The 20,023-nt window shown below is 42.8% G+C and overlaps 1 protein-coding gene across 6 annotated transcripts in view; it reads left to right on the top strand.

The window, feature by feature from the left end:
• LNX1 (ligand of numb-protein X 1) overlaps positions 1 to 20,023 on the top strand; it is a 183,653-nt gene that overhangs the window by 144,478 nt on the left and 19,152 nt on the right. For all 6 annotated transcript variants that reach the window (XM_043447589.1, XM_043447587.1, XM_043447588.1 and 3 more), the window contains 3 exons: positions 319 to 471; positions 7,305 to 7,507; positions 9,915 to 10,286. In XM_043447589.1, the coding sequence (XP_043303524.1) occupies positions 319 to 471; positions 7,305 to 7,507; positions 9,915 to 10,286 (728 nt within the window). The remainder of the gene's footprint in view (positions 1 to 318; positions 472 to 7,304; positions 7,508 to 9,914; positions 10,287 to 20,023) is intronic.

The following is a 20,023-nucleotide window of genomic DNA, read 5'->3' as shown; positions in this document are numbered from 1 at the left end:
ACTTGAGATCATTAGAAACGTGTGTAATCTGACTTGGTGAAAGGAGTTGAAGTTAGACCTGGTGATTCATCACTCCCGCGGCGTCCATACCTTCCCGCCCAGGCAACTCGAGAAAAGTGCTGTTATATTCCATCCAGCCTAGGAAAAAAAGACAAGCAGATTTTAAATAAACCGTCCATATTTCATTGTGGAAAACTGAGAACATACAGATAAGCAAATTGTATCATCCCACCACCTAGAAGTAATCACCGTTTGCATTCCGTTGTATGTCTTACCAGCTGTGTCCATAAAAGAGACCTTTTTCTCTCTTGTCTTCAGCACGGCCCTTTGAGCGATCCACCATCAGAAGCAGATCCTTTAAAAAAATAAACCGAGCCTTGAGTGTTCTTCGAAGGACAAAGAGTGGAAGTACCGTTGTCAGCCAAGCTGATCAGGGACGAGAGGATTCTGAAAACACCACTATCCCTGATGGTAAGTTACTTCCCCATGAGGCTGGGCGTGGCCTGGGCTTCCAGAATGACTCCAGGGGTGATGACGATGGGACTAGACCTCACTTTCTATGACACCTCTCTTCCCAAGGGCATAAATATTTTTTACCTTGATTACCCTACTTCTTATATAAGTAACCAAAGGCAGAAATTACTCCCCCTCCTTATTCTTCTGGCTACACTGGGTACTTGTTGCGGCTTACGTGCTTCTCTACTTCCGCATGGTCGTAGTTGCTCCACCACACATGCGATCTTAGTTCCTAAACCAGGGGTCATCCCCTGCATTGGAAGGCAGATTCCCAATGACTGGACCATCAGGAAAGTCCCTACTGTTCACTTTTTACATAGACTGAGGGAAAAGATTTTGGAACCCTTACTTTCAGGTCTTAGCTTAGTGTATATAAAGAATAATATGGTTAAGTGAAGAGCATTTAGAACAGAGCCTGGCACATAGTAAATGCTATATGAGTATTTATTCTTATTACCACCTTGTGTGATGTGTAATTCTGAGGGTTTTCTATGTATTAATTCATGTACTCCTCAACAACTCTATGAGGGAGCTACAATTATCATCCCTGTTTTATAGATGAGGAAACTGAGGTACCAGGCAGTTACTTAGTCTGCCCCTTCTGAAGTTGGAATCTGAATAATGTGGCTCTAAAATTCATGCAAAGAAAGTTGCTGGATCTTAGATTCTATATCTTTTTTTCAACATAAATGGAGCTGAGAAAATACTGTCCTGTCCTTTTATTTTCATTTTACATTAGAACTTCACAGCAGTAACAGTAATAACTAAAAGAATTCTTTTGAGCTTTCCTGGGTGCCAGGTAGTGCTCTAAGGTATTTAAAGGTCGCAATGATAAGAGATGGGGATTGTGATTCTCAGTTTACAGAAGAAACCAAGATTTAGAAAGACTGGGTAACTAGCCCGAAGTCACCCACTGGAAAATGGCAGTCCTGGGGTTTTAATTTGTGTTCTCTGGCTCCAGAGCCCACTCATTTACTCACTGGATTAAAGTGCCCTCTGCTCCTACAAGGTTGGGGAGTGAAAGAAAGTGAAAGTATTAGTCGCTCCGTCATGTCCGACTCTTTGAGACTCCATGGACTGTAGCCCACCAGGCTCCTCTGTCCATGGAATTCTCCAGGCAAGAATACTGGAGTGGGTTGCCATTCCCTTCTCCATGGGATCTTCCCAACCCAGGGATCGAACCCGGGTCTCCTGCATTGCAGGCAGATTCTTTTCCCTCTGAGCCACCAGGGAAGCCCCCTCAAGGTTGGGGGGTAAACCCCAAACGTCTGTCTTTATCATGTTCTCGGAGAACTTTGAGCAGTTGTATAAGACCCCCCCTTACCTCTCTTACCCTGAACATATACTCTATGCTGTCACTGTGCTCACTGCCGTCGTGTACACACTGTCTTTCTCTCACTCCCATGTTGTTGCCCAACCTGTCCTCTTCCTTGCCTTCAGCTGGCATCCTAATTTCTCTTTCCAGGCTCAGCATAGGCTTTGCCTCCTCCTGGGGGCCCTCCGTGACTCCCCCAGTGCTCTCTCCTCTGTGCTCTTAAAGCACCTGTATCTCTGTTACAGCAACGTCACATTTCATTGTGACTCTACCAGTGGGGGCAGGGGTTCTTTATCTAAGTCTTTGTGTTCTCAAGGTGCCAAGCACAGTATCTAGTACATAATAGTTTTCACCGAATGTTTCTGCAATGAGTAAAAGGATTATAACTTCCTTTCTGCCAGTCTTCCCCCTTATTAAAGCCTCCTTAATTCCATTCCACATAAAGTTTTCTCTCGCCTGAATAAGACTGACTTGCATGTTTATTGCAGAAACTTTTAAAAATAAGAGATTACTATGTGTAGGACATTGGCCTGAGCTTTGTGCTTTTTTAAAATTGAAGTATCGTTGATTTACAATATTGTATTAGTTTCAGATGTACAACATAGTGATTCATTATTTTTATAGATTATACTCCATTTAAAGTTATTATAAAATATTGACTATATTCACTGTGCTGTAAAATATTTCCTTGTAGCTTGCTTATTTTGCATAAGCAGTTTATACCTTTTTCCCCGTTGTGTGCCTCCCCCTTCCCCTCTCCCCACTGGGTACATACTGGTTTGATCTCTATATATGTGGATCTGTTTTTTCATTTGTTTTCATTTTCCAGATTCCACATGGAAGTGATAACATAAAGTATTTGTATTTTTCTATCTGACTTATTTTACTTAGCATAAAATCCTCAGGTCCATCTACACTGTTGTAAATAGCAGAAGTCCATTCTTTTCATGGCTGAGTAGTATTCCAGTATACATACCACATCTTCTTTTTTCATCTGTTGATGGACACTTAGGTTGCTTCCACCTCTCGGTTTTCTTAGTAAATAGTGCTGCTGTGAACACTGGAGTCCATGTATCTTTTCAGATTAATGTTTCTGTTTTCTTTGGATGTATACCCAGAAATGGAATTGCTGGATCATATCATAGTTGTGTTTTTACTTGTTTGAAAGCCTCCATATTGTTTTCTGTAGTGGCTGCATCAGTTTACATTCCCACCAACAGTGTACCCCACTGTTCCCTTTTCTCTTCATCCTCACCAACATTTGTTATTTGAAGAATTTTTGATGATGGCCATTCTGACAGGTGTGAGGTGATTAACAATGTTGAGCATCTTTCCATATGCCTGTTGGCCAGCTGCATGTCTTCTTTAGGAAAATACCTATTTGTATCTTCTCCCCTTTTTAAATCAGGTTATTTGGTTTTTTTGATAGAATTGCATGAGCTGTTTATATATTTAGGCTCAGTGATTTTATATAAGAAACTGCCTGCCAATGCAGGAGACAGAGGAAATACAGCTTCAATCTCTGAGTCAGGAAGATCCCCTGGAGAAGGAAATGGCAGCCCACTCTGGTGTTGTTGCCTAGGGAATCCCATGGAGAGAGGTGCCTGGCAGGCTACAGTCCACAGGGTCACGAAGAGCCAGACACAACTGAAGCAGCTTAGGACGCACGGAGGACTTTTATACAAAGATTACAAAATCTAGTTCCTGGCTTCAAGGGGTTCACTCAAGACTAACAGAAAATGAAATACCATGAAGAGTGAGATATAAATAAATGAAAATGGGGGCCATCAGAAGAGACACACCACTTCCCAATGGGACAGTGTAGTCCATGTTTAAGGGGCAGTTATGACCTAGACGGGCACTGGGATCTTGACTGTGTGTTGGGAAGTTGGGGAAGATGATGTTAAAGCTGGATTAGAAGAGTCCTGGAGGCCATTTAGGAGTCTTGACTTGGGGCAGCGAACACACCTGAATGCTTTTGCATCGAGTTATAGCAGAATCGAAACTTTATTTCATGAAAATGAAGACTGCAGCTACATTATGTGTGTAGGGGCTTTGCATGGGAGAGAATGAAATTTCCTCTTCTGTTCCAGGACCTACTACTTCACAATGGGGGAGGGACTAAGATTCAGTGAGGTTGGTACAGGATTTGTGAGGTAACAAGAGATTTCAAAAATGACCTTAGGGTCTCATTGCTTCAGTAACCCATGGTTAGTGTGGTGAACTTCCATGGTTTATCCATTATTTTCATATCGGTAAAGAGATTGGCTTTAATATTTATCAGTCATATGACCTGGATGGTTTACTTGACTCCTGTAAGCTTTAGCATCTCATCATCTAAAAAAAACAGGGATAATAATAACCTAGTTCCAATCTTAATCTATTGTGAGGACTAAACAAACAAACAAAAATATCATGCAAATTGCTTAGCTGAATGGTCAGCATATAATAAACACTTGGTAAATGATACTATATTCCTTGGTCCTTAAGTAAGGACACAATATTGGACAACTGTTTCTTTTCAGACCAGCACCGAGTGGGAATTAAAAATTTCATTAACTCTTGAAGGTCTCATTATTGTGGCTGTAATTAACATTTTCAACTATGACTGAGTACATCCTTTCAGACTATCAAACAGCCTTGATTGGTTTAGATTTGGGAGCATGGTTTTTGTAACTCTGTTGGGAGAAGCGTAGAAAGGGAGGGGGAGAAGAGCAAAAATCAGCAGCTTTGATGATTATTTCCAAATCTTTCTTAGCTCAAAATGAGTTTTTAAAAGAACTTCCATCCCCTTGTCACCAGACCTGTTCCAACAAATACTTGTGGATAACGCCTACTTAAGGTAATCAAAGCAGTTTAGACATTAATTGAACTTGATCACTCAAGCACTGTTAGCACCAGGAGCTGACAGATGAAGACTGCTGCCCACAGCCTTACAACAAAGCCCAATTGCTTACATTAAGTCAAATCCCAACGGCAGTCAAGGGCCCACATTTACAATGTCTCTGGCTTCCTCTGGCCACTAAATTTCTTTGTTTATCATGCTCTATAGTATTTAGAAATAATTTTAATTCTTTCTGTATTGTTCCTAGAGAGTTCAGTACTTGTTAATGAACTTGGAGTTTATTAGGGAAAATGGACTAAGGTCATGGGTTTTTGTTTTTTTTTTTTTCATTTATTTTTATTAGTTGATACTAACACATATATATGGGATTTAGAAAGATGGTAATGATAACCCTATATGCAAAACAGAAAAAGAGACACAGATATACAGGTCATGGGTTTTGAAAATAGTCACAAAGATTGTTTTATGTAGAACTAGGCCTACAGTTTTGATCTTTCCCAGTGATATAATTAAGGGAGAATCTTAGGGCAATGGCTGCTGTCAGCAGCTCCAGGAGACAAAAGTAACCCTACCTTCAATGTCCAGACTCCAGCCTCCAGCATCTGGGGAAGCGCTGCGGCTCCTGCCACGCTGGGTGTCCTGTGGCCAGCTGGTGTTGCCTCCGTACCCGTCTATTTCCACCGAGGCGGAGAGCCACGCCAGTCGGCACTGCTGGCTCAATAGAGTGTGTGTCTATAGAGCAAGTCCCCTGTGGGCCTGCTGCCAGCTATGAAGGAGGGAGCCTAACAGAAGCCCCAGGTTCTGATCCGGTTCTGGGGCCACCACTGAACTGCCACCTCCAGCCGGTCATGTCACTTCCGTTCTCCCAGCTCACGCATCCTCACTTGTGAAATAAAGGTTTGACTGTGGCTGACTATTTTCTGGGACTCCAAAATCACTGCAGATGGTGACTGCAGCCATGAAATTAAAAGACGCTTACTCCTTGGAAGGAAAGTTATGACCAACCTAGACAGCATATTAAAAAGCAGAGACATTACTTTGTCAACAAAGGTCCGTCTAGTCAGGGCTATGGTTTTTCCAGTGGTCGTGTATGGATATGAGAGTTGGACTATAAAGAAAGCTGAGCACCGAAGAGTTGACGCTTTTGAACTGTGATCTTGGAGAAGACTCTTGAGTCCCTTGGACTGCAAGGAAATCCAACCAGTCCATCCTAAAGGAGATCAGTCCTGGGTGTTCAGTGGAAGGACTGATGTTGAAGCTGAAACTCCAATACTTTGGTCACCTGATGCGAAGAGCTGACTCATTAGAAAAGACCCTGATGCTGGGAGGGATTGAGGGCAGGAGGAGAAGGGGATGACAGAGGATGAGATGGTTGAATCGCATCACCAGTTCGATGGACATGGGTTTGGGTGAACTCCGGGAGTTGGTGATGGACAGGGAGGCCTGGCGTGCTGCGGTTCATGGGTTCGCAAAGAGTCGGACAGGACTGAGCGACTGAACTGAACTGATGGCTGTCAAACTGCACAGCCTGAAATGGTCTGTGTGTGGGCTCAGGGGATGGGGGCAGGGGAACCTGTGAAAGACTTCCCAGGGGAAGGGTCCTCAGTGAAAAGGTAAGGTTTGGAAACCCCAGCCTAGATCTCTGAATCTCCTTCTGGCTCTGAATTCAGCAATGCAAGCTGATCAGGGATGAACCCCTTGACACCACCAGCTGGGCCTGGGGCCGCTTTTCCTGATTGTGAATTAAGCCGTTTGACTTCCCTTCACTGACAGCACAGGTGGGTAGAGAGCCTGCTTTTCATTGAGACTGAAAGGCAGGGCCTCCCAGGAGGAAACCTTCAAAATGATCAGAAAGAGCAGAACAGGTTTGTTCTGTTTTTTCCCCTTGATAAGTAAGTGAGCAAACAGTGGTCCATTCCATAATGACTGTTCATTCATTCCTCTTTGCTCAATAAACACTGGACAAAGTTTCCTATGTACAGAGATCTGTGCACAGACCTAAGAAACAAGGGTCTTAGAGTCCAATGGTGAGTATAAGAAATGGGCATGACAGGTGGGATGCATGAGACAAGTGCTCGGGCCTGGTGCACTGGGAAGACCCAGAGGAATCAGGTGGAGAGGGAGGTGGGAGGGGGGATCGGGATGGGGAATAAGTGTAAATCTATGGCTGATTCATATCAATGTATGACAAAACCCACTGAAATGTTGTGAAGTAATTAGCCTCCAACTAATAAAAAAAATTTAAAAAAAAATAAAATAAAAAAAAAAAAAGAAATGGGCATGAGTAATAATAATAGTAATAGAAGGCTCAGTGCCCTGAGAAATACAGCTTTGTGGGAAATAGGAAATTGAGAGAGAGCAGGGGAGGAGGGAGGAGGGAGTAGGGCAGAGTTTAATTGGAAGGGATCATTTCATGCAGGCCTTGAAGGAAAAATTGGGTTTAGGCCTAGGATGGAAAACATTCCAGGCAGAGAAACTTATGCTGGCTCAGAGGCAGGAAGATGGAAAACATGTACAAAGAATGATGAATAGTTTAGTTTGGCTGGAACCAAAAGCCTGGCAAGAAGAGAAGTGGTTGGAAATGGCCGTTGGTGGGTGTCTTAAATAAACATTCTTTGTCCATTTTAGTCTTTCCAAGGTTGTATCACCTGATTCCAGATGGTGAAATTACCAGCATCAAGATCAATCGAATGGATCCCAATGAAAACCTCTCCATTAGACTTGTGGGAGGCAGTGAAACCCCGCTGGTCCATATCATTGTCCAGCACATTTATCGTGATGGGGTGATAGCCAGAGATGGCCGGCTCCTGCCAGGAGACATCATCCTAAAGGTAGAGGAGCCATGATAATGGGCTTAATAAGAGTCACTTCTGAGCAAATCCCTGGATGCATGGGTTAGGGTTATGATGGGTGAGTGGTTGGACAGATAAGTAAAACACTAACATAAATGTGGAACAGTCACTTTCCATAGTTATTAGGCTGATATGAGTCTTCATGAAGATTAGTAATTTGCAATAGGTCCCTAACCCTTCTGTCTGTCTTGTTCTGATCTCTTTCTCTCTGTATAAATACTATCTCTATATCATTTTGTCTCTGCTCTCCTCCTTTCTCTCCTCCTGTCTCCCCCTCCCCTTACTTTCTCCACCTCTTCAGTCTTTTCTCTCCCTTCTTCTCCTCCCTCCTCATTCTTCCTCTCCTACCCCTTTCTCCTACTCTAAGTAACAATAACATAAAACAATATAAAACTGCAGCATATATCTTCTTAAGTTGTTTTTAGAGCAGATTACTGGAACATTTTCTATTTTATCTAATCACTAACATTCACACACTCCCCTAAAGTAAATTTCCTATAGCTTAATGACCCTTCACCAAAGGAAAAAAAAAATCCCTAAGCTATTCTGCCAACCCACAGACAGTCCAGGGGAGACAGGTGGTGGAACAGAACGCCTTGGGCATTACTGTCCTCTGAGGCTTGGCTGAGGGTAAGGATGCTCGGGAAGAATTTTCAGACGAAGAGAAAGGACAAAGGAAGAGTTGTTTATCAGACAGAAGTCTAACATGTGCCAAAAGCGATAAGGAAAAATCCCTCCCTTGGTCATATATTTCCTGTCTGACCCTCAGATGACAGTTTCATCCTATCCCTTCTGGGTTGCTGACAGGCCAGCTCCTAACACATTATGTGCTATTTCTCTGGCAAAGGAATTCTTATTTTTTGGAATAAGAGGAGAAAGAATTTGAAGCAGTTATTGTAGAAACATTGATATTCCCACTGGCCTCCGAGATGGAGTACGAGGCAGGGCCCATCAACCTCGGGGGATGGTTGGCCATGCAATTAGCAACATTCTGCATGGCTTTCCTCCAGTTCTATGGAAGCTATGCTGCCTGGGAGGGTTGCATAAGGAAAACATTTTGATTCTTGTGGCCTTCAGCTGGCACTTGCAAGCAAAAAAGCTGCCAGGACTGTTTAGCAGGCGACCCTGACTTTCTCTTGGCCTGGGTGTGATGGGGAAAACTGGACATGGGATAAGATGACAGAGCAGAGCAAGGTCTTTGAGCTTACCTGTGCTTGAACAACGGTTCTGAGCCCTGTCCATGCACGAAGGAGCCTCTGTGCATCCCTGGAGATGCAAGAGGACGTGCAATTGTACGCGGCAGGCAGGCCTTGGAAAATCTCGCTCTGCGACTCTTCTAACAGTTGGCTGCAAGTGCAAGAAATCTTCCCAAACCATAGAAATTCAAGAAGGTTGTTTCTCTTCTGTGGGGCCTCCTTCCTTAAGAACAGAGTGCAGTGCTGCTGTGAAATTATTTTCTTCCCAAGCAGTGACCACCACTGTGGGCCGAAGCCTTGAGGCTGGGTCTGCCTAGAGTAATTAAAACCAGAAAGCCCCACACAGCATCAGTCCCATAGATTACTGGTGAGGCCCACAAATGAGTGGGCCGAGCTGGAGGACATTTAAGCAGTTTAATAAAGTGACCCAGCCTTTCAGTAAAAGAGCCTAGTGCTTCCATTTACTTTCTATTTACTTTCCATTTACTTCCATTTACTTCCATTTATTTCATTTGAAATAGTACAGAGATTTTTTTTCTCTTTTGTTGAGAACATGGGCAAAAGACCTTGTAGGAGACCACCTGGAGACTTCACAGATGTACACACTGTCACACACATTCACACACTTGCCGAAACACAAACACATGTATGTACACACACATTCTCTGTCTGTGTCTCACACACACACACAACCAGTGAAGCCTAGAAATTCCAGTACAGGTGACCTAGGGAGAAAAATTCATTTGGAGGAGATGTTTGGAAAGAAAATGTCAACTAGTTTGATTTAAATAGCACTTTAACATAATCATTAATCAAAAACTTTCTTTTCTTCTTTGGCCTTTTCCCACTTTTTCTTCGTTTTCCTTCCTCCTTCAGCCAAAAAATAAGTTTAGCAAGCAACAGAAACGAGAGTTAGGACTGTATAAATAAACTTGAGGGCCTGCCTAAGGAGATGGCTGAGAAAAGATTCTGTCTGCGGAGAGACAGTTGAAAATGTGTGCAGATGACAGGGGAGGAAAGCTGGGTTACAAGTCCTGTTGGAAGATGGGGGTATCTGGGCATTTGGACAGAGAAGGTGACAGAGCAGAGTGGGCCTTTAGGAAGGGCCCTGGTGGGTCTGTAGGCAGGGCCTTTCAGGCAGGACTGTGGCAGGTGAAGCTGATGGCTCGGTGGCGCTCCCCTTCCTCCAGGTCAACGGGATGGACATCAGCAACGTCCGGCACAACTACGCCCTGCGCCTCCTGCGGCAGCCTTGCCACGTGTTGCGGCTGACCGTGCTGCGGGAGCGGAAGTTCCGGAGCAGGACCAACGAACAGCCCCCGGATGCCTACGGGCCCCGGGATGACAGTTTCCACGTGATCCTCAACAAAAGCAGCCCGGAGGAGCAGCTTGGAATCAAACTGGTGCGCAAGGTGGATGAACCTGGGGTGTTCATTTTCAACGTGCTGGACGGTGGCGTGGCAGACAGACATGGCCAGCTAGAGGAGAATGACCGTGTGTTAGCCATCAATGGGCATGACCTTCGGTACGGTAGCCCAGAGAGCGCAGCTCATCTGATTCAGGTAGGTCACAGACGATGACAAGATCCTGGTCAGAAACTGCCAGCATGAGCAAGAACGCTCATCACCGTGATCCAACTACCCTGTTTCTGCCCCGGGTAACACACAGTGCCTCCTTTTCACAGAGTCAAGAGTGATGGGCCAGGTAAGAACATTGCTCCAGCAAATGATGTGTCTCAGGGTCATGGTCATTCTGTTAGTGTGGCCAGCCATCCAGTCTGACTGCAGGTAGACACATTGGGCTCTGTTGCAGCCTCACCAGGTTCAGATCACTCAGGGTCAGCAGGGTTGCATCATCCTTGTACCCAGAATGGTAGTCACAGACCTTGGGGTCACTCAAATACACTCTGAGGACATCCGGTGTGCTACCCCCGTAGAAGATGTGCCGTGGGCCCTTCAGTGATCCTGTGGACCAGAGACCACGGTAGGATTGGCTAAGGTTGAGCCCCGTCTCCGTGGCTAAGTCCAGCCCCCTTCAAAAGCCCGTGGGACTCAAATATGAGCCTAAGGAAGCCCTCCGTAAGAGAGGCATACAAATTATTATTACTCAGGCAAATGGAGCTCATGACAGCCTGACACTGGTTCAAACTAATTCACTCTCCTGACAGGCATGATGCCACCAAGCCCCAGCCTGCATCTTGTTAACTTCAGCTGGATGACCTTGAGTGTTTGTTGATGGTTTTCCTTTTAAATTGAAGTATAGTAGGTTTACAATGTTGTGTTAGTTTCAGGCATACAGCAAAACGATTCAGTTTTACGTGTATATATATACATGTTCGGTTCAGTCGCTCAACCATGTCCAACTCTGCAACCCCATGGACTGCACGCGTACCTGTATATATATATATACATATATAATTTTATATATGTATAAAATATATTCTTTTTCAGATTCTTTTCCCTTACAGGTTATTGCGAAATATTGAGTATAGTTTCCTGTGCTATACAGTAGGTCCTTGTGATTATGCATTCTACATATAGTGGTGTATATATGTTAATCCCAAACTCTTAATTTATCCCTCCCCTCCCCTTTGGTAACAATAAGTCAGAGGATTTATTTCTGTTTTTTAAATAAGTTCATTAATATAATTTTTTAGATTCTACATATTAGCAGAATCATATGATATTTGTATTTTTCTGTCTGACCTCACTTAGTATGATAATCTCTAGGTCCATCGATATCGCTGCAAATGGCATTTTTTCATTCTTGATTTTATGAAAAAAGTAATATTTTTCATTGAGCTGAGTAATATTTCATTATACATATACCATCTTTATCCATTCTTCTGTCGAATATTAGATTGTGTTCATGCCATGACTGTTATAAATAGTGGTGCTATGAACATAGGGGTGCGTTTTTTTTTTGCATGTATCTTTTTAAATTATAATTTTCTCCAGCTTAGGTGTGGGATTGCAGGATCATATGATAACTCTGTTTAGTTTAAGAAACTTCCACACTGTTCTCCACAGTGGCTGTTACCAATTTGCATTCCCACCAACAGTGTAAGAGGGTTCCCCTTTCTCCACAGCCTCTCCAGCATTTATTTGTAGACTTTTTGATGATGGCCGTTCTGACTGGTGTGAGGTGATACCTCAATTGCAGTTTTAGTTTGTCTTTCTCTAATAATTAGTGATGTTGAACATTTTTTTCGTGTGTCTGTCGGCTATCTGTATATCTTCTTTGGACAAACATCCACTCAGATCTTCTGCCGATTTTTTGATTGGGGTTATTTGTTTTTCACCATGAGTTTTTCTAATATTCACTGACCTTCCAGCTTTATTCCTAGGGACAGGCTTTGTTCTGGACTCTTATATTCTAACCCTTCAGTTTACTTCATTTAGCCAAAATGTATTAAGTTTTTTCTTCTTGCCTAGTTCTGGATCAGGTTGAGAGAACAGGGAGATGATAACCTCTTAGGTTGCTCTCCCAAAGGAGCCCACAGTCTAGTAGAGGAGGTGGGTTTTTTCTAAATGACTGCCTTGTGGTGTGATAGTGTATCATGGAGAGATTAAGCGTGGTACTGGTTCGGACAAAGGAGAGATTTTTTTACTTAGTGGGGTCTAGAAATTCTTCACAGAGAAGGAAAATCTTGAACTGGGGTTTTGAGGTTCTCTAGGTGGTTGAGGCTGGAGAAGGAAATGGCAACCCACTCCCGTGTTCTTGCCTGGAGAATCCCAGGGACGGGGGAGCCTGGTGGGCTGCCGTCTGTGGGGTCGCACAGAGTCGGACACGACTGAAGTGACTTAGCAGCAGCAGGTGGTTGAGGCAGGGAGGGTCATTCTAAGGAGATACAACACAAAAGAATGTCTCCCCAAAGCCAGTTAGGGAAATGGTTAACACCTGGAGTGTGGTATGCAGTTTTAAAAGCAACAATAGATAAGGCAGGAGTGGTAGATAAGGACCAGATCATGTAGAGTTTTATAAGTCATGCTAGGAAGTTCAGACTTGGCCCCTAAGGCCATGAGGTATCACTGGAAGGGTTTAAGAAAGAAAGTGACATGATTTTATAGAAAGATCTTTCTAGAGGCAGTGGAAAGCTGATAGGAGAGGGACAGGAATGGAGGCCTTAAGATGTGTTTGCTATTATCCATACATTATGTCAGCTTCCCCTTGGTGACTTAGCATGAAGAAGTAGTCATTCTTCAAGTATAGATAGAGAGTTAGCAGCAGTGGTTGAGTGGACCTTGTATCAACGTTCCACAGAGGATGACAGTCAGAAGACAGAGCCTTCCCTCAAGGACTTGATCATCTCAGTACAAACACATCTCCCTCCCCTTGGCTTCCGGTCATGGACTTCTTCCAGATGTTGGCAACTCTTCACTATTGTGCATAGAATCTTATCTCTATGTTTTTTGTTTTTTGTTTTTTTTTGAGGAGAACCAAGTAGTGGATGAAATTATTGTCATTTTAGATGTGAAAAGCCTGAAGCAGAGGGTGCCAGGGGACTTCCCCCGTTTCTTCCATCCATCAGGACAGGAAGGATGCATGGTGCTTCGGCCCCTGATCTGGGGCTTTTGATGGTGTCTCAGTTCCAAGGTCATTCTCAATCTGGTGGATGCCCATCTGCCCTAAGTGGCCTGAGGTCATGCCCTGTGGAGCGGATGAAGAACAAACTAGAGTTACAAGAGGCATTTCCTTCTGGAGTTTATGTCACCCATTCCCAAGTTCACATGCCCAGTCCCAACTTTTCTGATCACCACACTTACATGGCCAATTGCCTACTTGGTATCTCCATGTGAGTGTCTGATAGGCATCTCAAATTTAATATTCAAAAGTGAAACCTTGGCCTCTCCACTCTCCACCCCTTGCCGAACCTGCTCTTCCCCTCAATCTTTCCATAACTCTAGAAATGACATCATTTACTCAGTTACTAAGAGCAACAAGTATCTTGACTCTCTTCCACATCCCTTGCCTGTAGTCTATCTCACCACCTCCACAGCTTCCATCAGCCAGGCCGCCATTGCCTTTAGTCTGGGCTGCTGCAAGAACCTCTTAACTGGTCTCCTTGCTTCCATCTCCACCCTCATACAGCATTTAGAATGACCACTTTACCGAGTTAATCCCACCATATCACTTTCCTGCCCTCAGCCATCCAGTGCTTCCCAAGACACTTATTTTCTTTTTTTTTTCATTTATTTTTATCACCAGCCCAGGTTGGATGCATGAGACAAGCGCTCGGGCCTGCTGCACTGGGAAGACCAAGACACTTATTTTCAAATATCAAATCCTTACAGTGGCCAGCAGAGCCATGTAATCTGGTCTTTAGTTGTCTCTCCAACCTCATATCTTAAGCAAATGGGAGGATTTCTGGTATTCTCCCCCCTTGCTTAACCATGCTCTTCTTAACATTGCCTTCTTGCTATTGCTACTCCTCAAGCATTTTAGGAACTTCCTCATCCCAAGGCTGATGATCTTGCTGTCCCTCTGAAAGACTCTTCCAGATATCCGCATACTCCCGCACTTCACTCAATGTTACCTCAGAGACCCCTTCACTGACCATCCTGCTTAAAGTAGCATCCCCCACCCTCAATTCTATATCCTCTAATCTTATGTTCTACTGACAAATTATTTGATTAATACCTGCCAATCTAGCATAATATAGTACAGTATTCTACCTCAAGCAATTAGAGAAATGCCTGGCAGTAAGAGACACTCCATAAATATAAATGTATTTTATAATATAAATTTAATATAATATATAAATATATAAAATAATATAAATATAATATCAATGAAAGAATAAATTTAGCGGATTATGTTGGTGTTCAGTGGCTAAGTCATGTCCAACCCTTTGTAATCCCATGAGCTGCAGCACACTAGACTTCCCTGTCCTTCACTATCTCCTGGAGTTTGCTATATAATTCACACATTAATTTCATCTCATAGGGATATTTTTTGTCAAACCATTTAGTGAAGAAAAAGCACCAAATCCACTTTTACATTATTTTTCCCCAAGGTAGAAGTCTTTTTGTCCCCTTGAATTTGTTCAGTTATTATTAGTTGAGCACCTCCCAAATGTCAAGAGGTGTGTAGGACAACGGTGAACAAGACTGACACAGTCCTGGCCTCGTAGAATTTAGAATACATTCCCATCTATCCCCAAATGCGGTCAAGTCAGCACTGAGCAGGCAGTCTAGCCTGTATGTGCCAATGGGTGAGAACAGGAAATAGACAATGTTTATGAAAATATTAATCCATGGAAAATGAAGAGCCCTGCTTTTTTTCTTTATGAAGAAACTGCACTCTCAGCATGCCTTTTCTCTTTGAAAAGCAGACTCTTGGGTGATCATCAGTTTTTTCCCTGTTACGCCTGTCAACTCCCTCTGCAGGTCAGTCTGTGCAGCTCACAGTCTAGAGATCACCTGCCAACTATCCTTCGCAATAGACAAAAGAAAAACTCCCTTACTCATGTCACTTGGAAAAATCTTGATTACACATGGCATTCTACTTTTGTAGATTAGTAACAGAAAAGGAAAAAATTTTTTCCCTGAGAATGTTAACTTACGAAATAAAATCTTGCTTAACAGTGGGATTTCCTAAAAGATTCTTCTGCTTACCAAACAAAGCCAATGTGCTTTGTAGGCAGGGGAAGAAGAAGGGGGAAAAAAAATTGGGCCAAATGAATTGGAAAAGAAATGGAAAAAGTAGAATGCTGAGCAAACTCAGTTGAGCGACCTCAAGTGTGGATTTTATTTATGAGATACTTGTAACATACACCCGGCTGGGGGGATTAAACCAAATGCTCTTCAAAAGTTGAGAGTCAAATTTCCAACCAATCTTTGGCTGCACTGGCCTGGTGTGTCCACTCCATGAATCATGTTTGTCTTGCAGAGAAATTCCCAGACAACATGCCCTTTTGGTCATGTTTTCGCCCACAGTCCCACACATTCTACCTTTTTCTACATTATTTCAGGGAAGAGTTATTACAGAGAAGCCACAACTGTTTTAAATTTGACCAACTTTACATATGTGGAATCCTAACCATGGCTTACTCAGCAGAAGCCCTAAGTACTAGACCCCAGAGTTAGGTTGAAAGTTGAATGCCTCTCGGAGAGAAACCTGGAGGCTTCGAATATTGGGCACTTGACTTATTTAGAACTTAGTACAACTTTATTTTTATCTGTTGTCAATTTTAGCTTTTTGAGCACCATGACTAGAACTCTGCATGAAAGGGACAACTGTCTGGTGTCATACCTAAAATAATAGAACAAAGAAATATGGCCAGAGATTTCAGACCCTGGGACATCTCAGCACCCCAAACCTGGAAGGTTCCACATATATCTATCCAATATTCAATATGAGAATGATTTCTGCTGAAGGTTATACCTGCTTTGAGATGCTCTCATCTACCTGCAATTCTGAATCCGTGAATACATATCTAGGAGTTCAAATATATATACAGTTAATAAATGAAGAAAGCAATGATGGATTTTAAATTTGAGTATCTCCTTGTGCCCTTTTTTCTTAGCTAACTTACCATACTTGATGCAGAAGCTGAAATAATTCAAAACCATTTGCAGAGGTTGTGATAAGATGTGCTCTCATTCTTACAGGTCTATGTGATTTTCTTTCCCTTTCACATGAATTAATGTTTAAGTGAGAAGTTATTTCACTAAAGAGCAACTGACAGCCAGGTTCTTCAGGTTTTCTAGAAGGATATAATAGGCTTTTAAACAGATTCAGAAATTAAAGAAGAATGGACTACTCACGTTACCTACATTTGTTCTGAATAGGTGGTTCCAGTTCATGTTGCTCAGGGGCAGAACTTTTGTCCCCTGGAGCCAGTAAGAATTGCCAATGAAATAAGAGTTCTGTGTGTGTATGTGTGTTTTATAGATTAGTGCAGCTAATATAATCCCTATTTAAACAAATTTTCTTAATGTGGTATGGTAGTAAATTTAAAGCACATAAGACTAAACAGTACGTAGGTTTTTAAAACATTCTTCTTGAGCTGAATTCTTAGAGTCCAAATGACTTTTAACACAAAGTTCCAGATTCCATGCATTCATGGTTCAAGCATGACTTGAAAAACTGTTCAATTTTTCAACTCAGAATTTTATAAGTGAATCTTCTGCTCAGCTACACTGCAAATATTAGGGGATCTTAAAACTTCTCTACCCTTCCCCAACTCTCACTACCCTTCCCCACCTCTCATGTCTCCACACATGATTTTGTTTTGTTTTTTTTATTATTATGGAACGAAATCTATCAGAGTAACTTCCAGATGTCATAAAAGAAAGGCATTTGAGGACTTAGGTCATTCTGCTGAGGTTCAGGACCTAAATTCTTATTTTGACCTTGTCACTGACATCTATTCGACCCTGTATAAGTCAGACTGTCATTGTTAATTTCTTAGCACTTACAAAATACGCTTCTGGGAACATAAAGATGTACATGGAGCTAAAGTCTAGTGGGAAAAATAGATCAAATTGCTGCTCAAATCTCCTCTTCTACCCTCATCAAACCCTAAGGTCCTATTTGTCACTTTTCCTCAAAGCCTCCTTAATCTTCTTTATTCTTGGCCTGACTCTGGTCACCCTTAGCTCAAGTAGCTGCTGCCTGTCTAAAAGACATTCACAATTCTTTTTAGACTGTGCTATGCTTTCTATGTGCCAGGAGCTAAAGTCTCAATAGTGAACTAGTCAACATACCAGATTTGCCTTCACCAAGCTCATTTTATAGAGACTAGCAATTAACATTGCCCCATTAGCTCAACCCGGGGTTGTAATTCTGGAGCCCCAACCTGCTGCCCAGTGAGAGGGATTTCTTTTAACTTTTTCATTCAAGCATGGTTGATTTGCAATGTAGTTTTAATTTCTGCTATATAGTAAAGTGATTCCAAACTTCCAAACTCCCCCTTGGCAACCACAAGTGTGTTTTCTGTGTCTGCGAGTCTGTTTCTGTTTCCTAGATAAGTTTATTTGTGTCATTTTAGACTCCACATGGAAATGATATCATGTGATATTTGTCTTTCTCTGTCTGACTTCACTTAGTATGATCATCTCTAGTGCATCCATGTTGCTACAAATGGTCTTTTTCGTTTTTTATGGCCAAGTAATATTCCATTGTATATACATAACATCTTCTTTATCCATCATCTTGTCAGTGGACCCTCAGGTTGCTTCCATGTCTTGGCTGTTGTGAATAGTGTGGTTATGAACACAGACAGGCATGTATCTTTTGAATTATAGTTTTGTCTGGATATAAGTCCAGGACTAGGGCTACTGGATCATACGGTAGCTCTACCTTTAGTTTTTTGAGGGACTGCAGTACTGTTTTCCGTAGTGGCTTCACCAATTTACATCCTCAGCAGCAGCGTACCTTGCATGGAGACATGCTTCTGTTTCTCAGCTCCTCTCTTGCTCGCTGGCAGAAGCTTCGGGCAAGGGTTTTGTTTCTGTACCTCACTGTGCAGGGTGTTGCTCTGTCAGCAGGAACAGCTGACAGCTTTGTGACTTTGCTGGAGTATCAGTGGGTGACCCTGTCCGGATGCCTCCTATTGCCTACATGGCCATGTATGGTCCATGTGCCAGGCGGGATCTCAGAGGCAGGCTGCACTGCCATGACGCGTTCACCGCAGCATCTGGGGAACCTCCCTGCCATCCTTCAGTTAAGCAGCAATAACCACGACAGACACCTATGGAGTTCTTGGCCCCATAGAACAGAGATAGTCTTTATGCATATGAGAAGTGACAAAATGGGAACTCCATAAATGAAGTCCTGGGTGCAGCTGGTCCATCCAAAAACACTGTTTATTCTGCTGGTCAGACCAGGATATATCTTCTAGGTCTAATTCTCATATACACACCCAACTCAACTTTGTTAGAATGAGTTCAGAGTTCATGTTTTTGAGGTGACTCGTTAAATATGAAGGAAACTAGGAATCCTTGACCTGGAAAGGAGAAGAGCTAAGGGAGGGCCATGAGAGTTATTTTCAAATAGGCTTGTCACATGGAAATTGATTGGGGTTGCCTGAGAGGACATGGCTAGAAGCAATGGGCAAGCAAGAGAAAGACAAATTTAAACTCAGCCTAAGGGCAAACTTGCTAATTAGCACTGTCTAAAAACGGCCTGCTCCGCCTTGGGACACGGTGACCTCACGGCCCTTGGATGCATTGAAGCGCACACTGGGGGACAAGGAGCTGGAGGGGAACCGAAGCATGGGCTACGGGGGAACTGCTGGATTAGATGGTGCCTGACGTCTCTTCCTGAGCTGGGACTTCCCAACTGTATGCAGCCGATGCTCCACACAGTTCCCCGGGGCTTTGTGAGCATGAGATGGATGAACTGAAAATGATGCTTGAGCTGAAGCTGGAAGGGGAACTCAAGTGGAGCAGCCCCCAAAGGTGCAGGAAGAACCATCTCCACAATTCAAGCTAGACTGTCTCACTCTGGGATTGATAGCTTACGGTGAGCGGTGTCGGATTTGTGATCTCCGAAGAAAAAGATTTAGCTTCAGGACCAGGACCAGGCTTGATCACTCAAGAGCTTTTGTGTAGCAGTGTTTCATTAAAGTATAAAAAGGAACAGAGAAAGCTTCTGACATAGACATCAGAAGGGGAATGGAGAGTGCCCCCCTTGCTAGTCTTTAGCAAAGGAATTCTATATTTTTTAATTAGTTATCACAATAAATCAAAAATGTCTCAAGGTCGTAAAGATCTTACTAGACCCCATAATTTACATTTTAAGATAACAGGATTCACCAGAAGGTTTTCAGGAAGGAGGAACAGTCCCCAGGCAGGATACACTGTTGTTATATAATCCTTAGGACAGAGTTTAAACTGAGTTCTTTGTTGTGTAATTGTAATCATCAGGCTTAAAGAAAAAAAAAAGTTTCATGTGACTAAGACTAAAGAATGTAGAGAAAAAAAAGATATTTGTCCTTTCCTCCTCCTTGAGATTTCCAGACCCTTATCTCCTCCTTAGCAGTGGCCACAGGACTGGAAAAGGTCAGTTTTCATTCCAATCCCAAAGAAAGGCAATGCCAAAAAAATGCTCAAACTACCGCACAATTGCACTCATCTCACACACTGGTAAAGTAATGCTCAAAATTCTCCAAGCCAGGCTTCAGCAATACATGAACCATGAACTTCCAGATGTTCAAGCTGGTTTTAGAAAAGGCAAAGAAACCAGAGATCAAATTGCCAACATCCACTGGATCATCGAGAAAGCAAGAGAGTTCCAGAAAAACATCTATTTCTGCTTTCTTGACTATGCCAAAGCCTTTGACTGTGTGGAT

Source organism: Cervus canadensis, chromosome 26 (assembly GCF_019320065.1).
Source record: "Cervus canadensis isolate Bull #8, Minnesota chromosome 26, ASM1932006v1, whole genome shotgun sequence".
Classification (NCBI taxonomy): Eukaryota; Metazoa; Chordata; class Mammalia; order Artiodactyla; family Cervidae; genus Cervus; species Cervus canadensis.
Note: the sequence above shows the minus strand (reverse complement) of the source record. Positions and strands in the feature narration are given on the sequence as shown.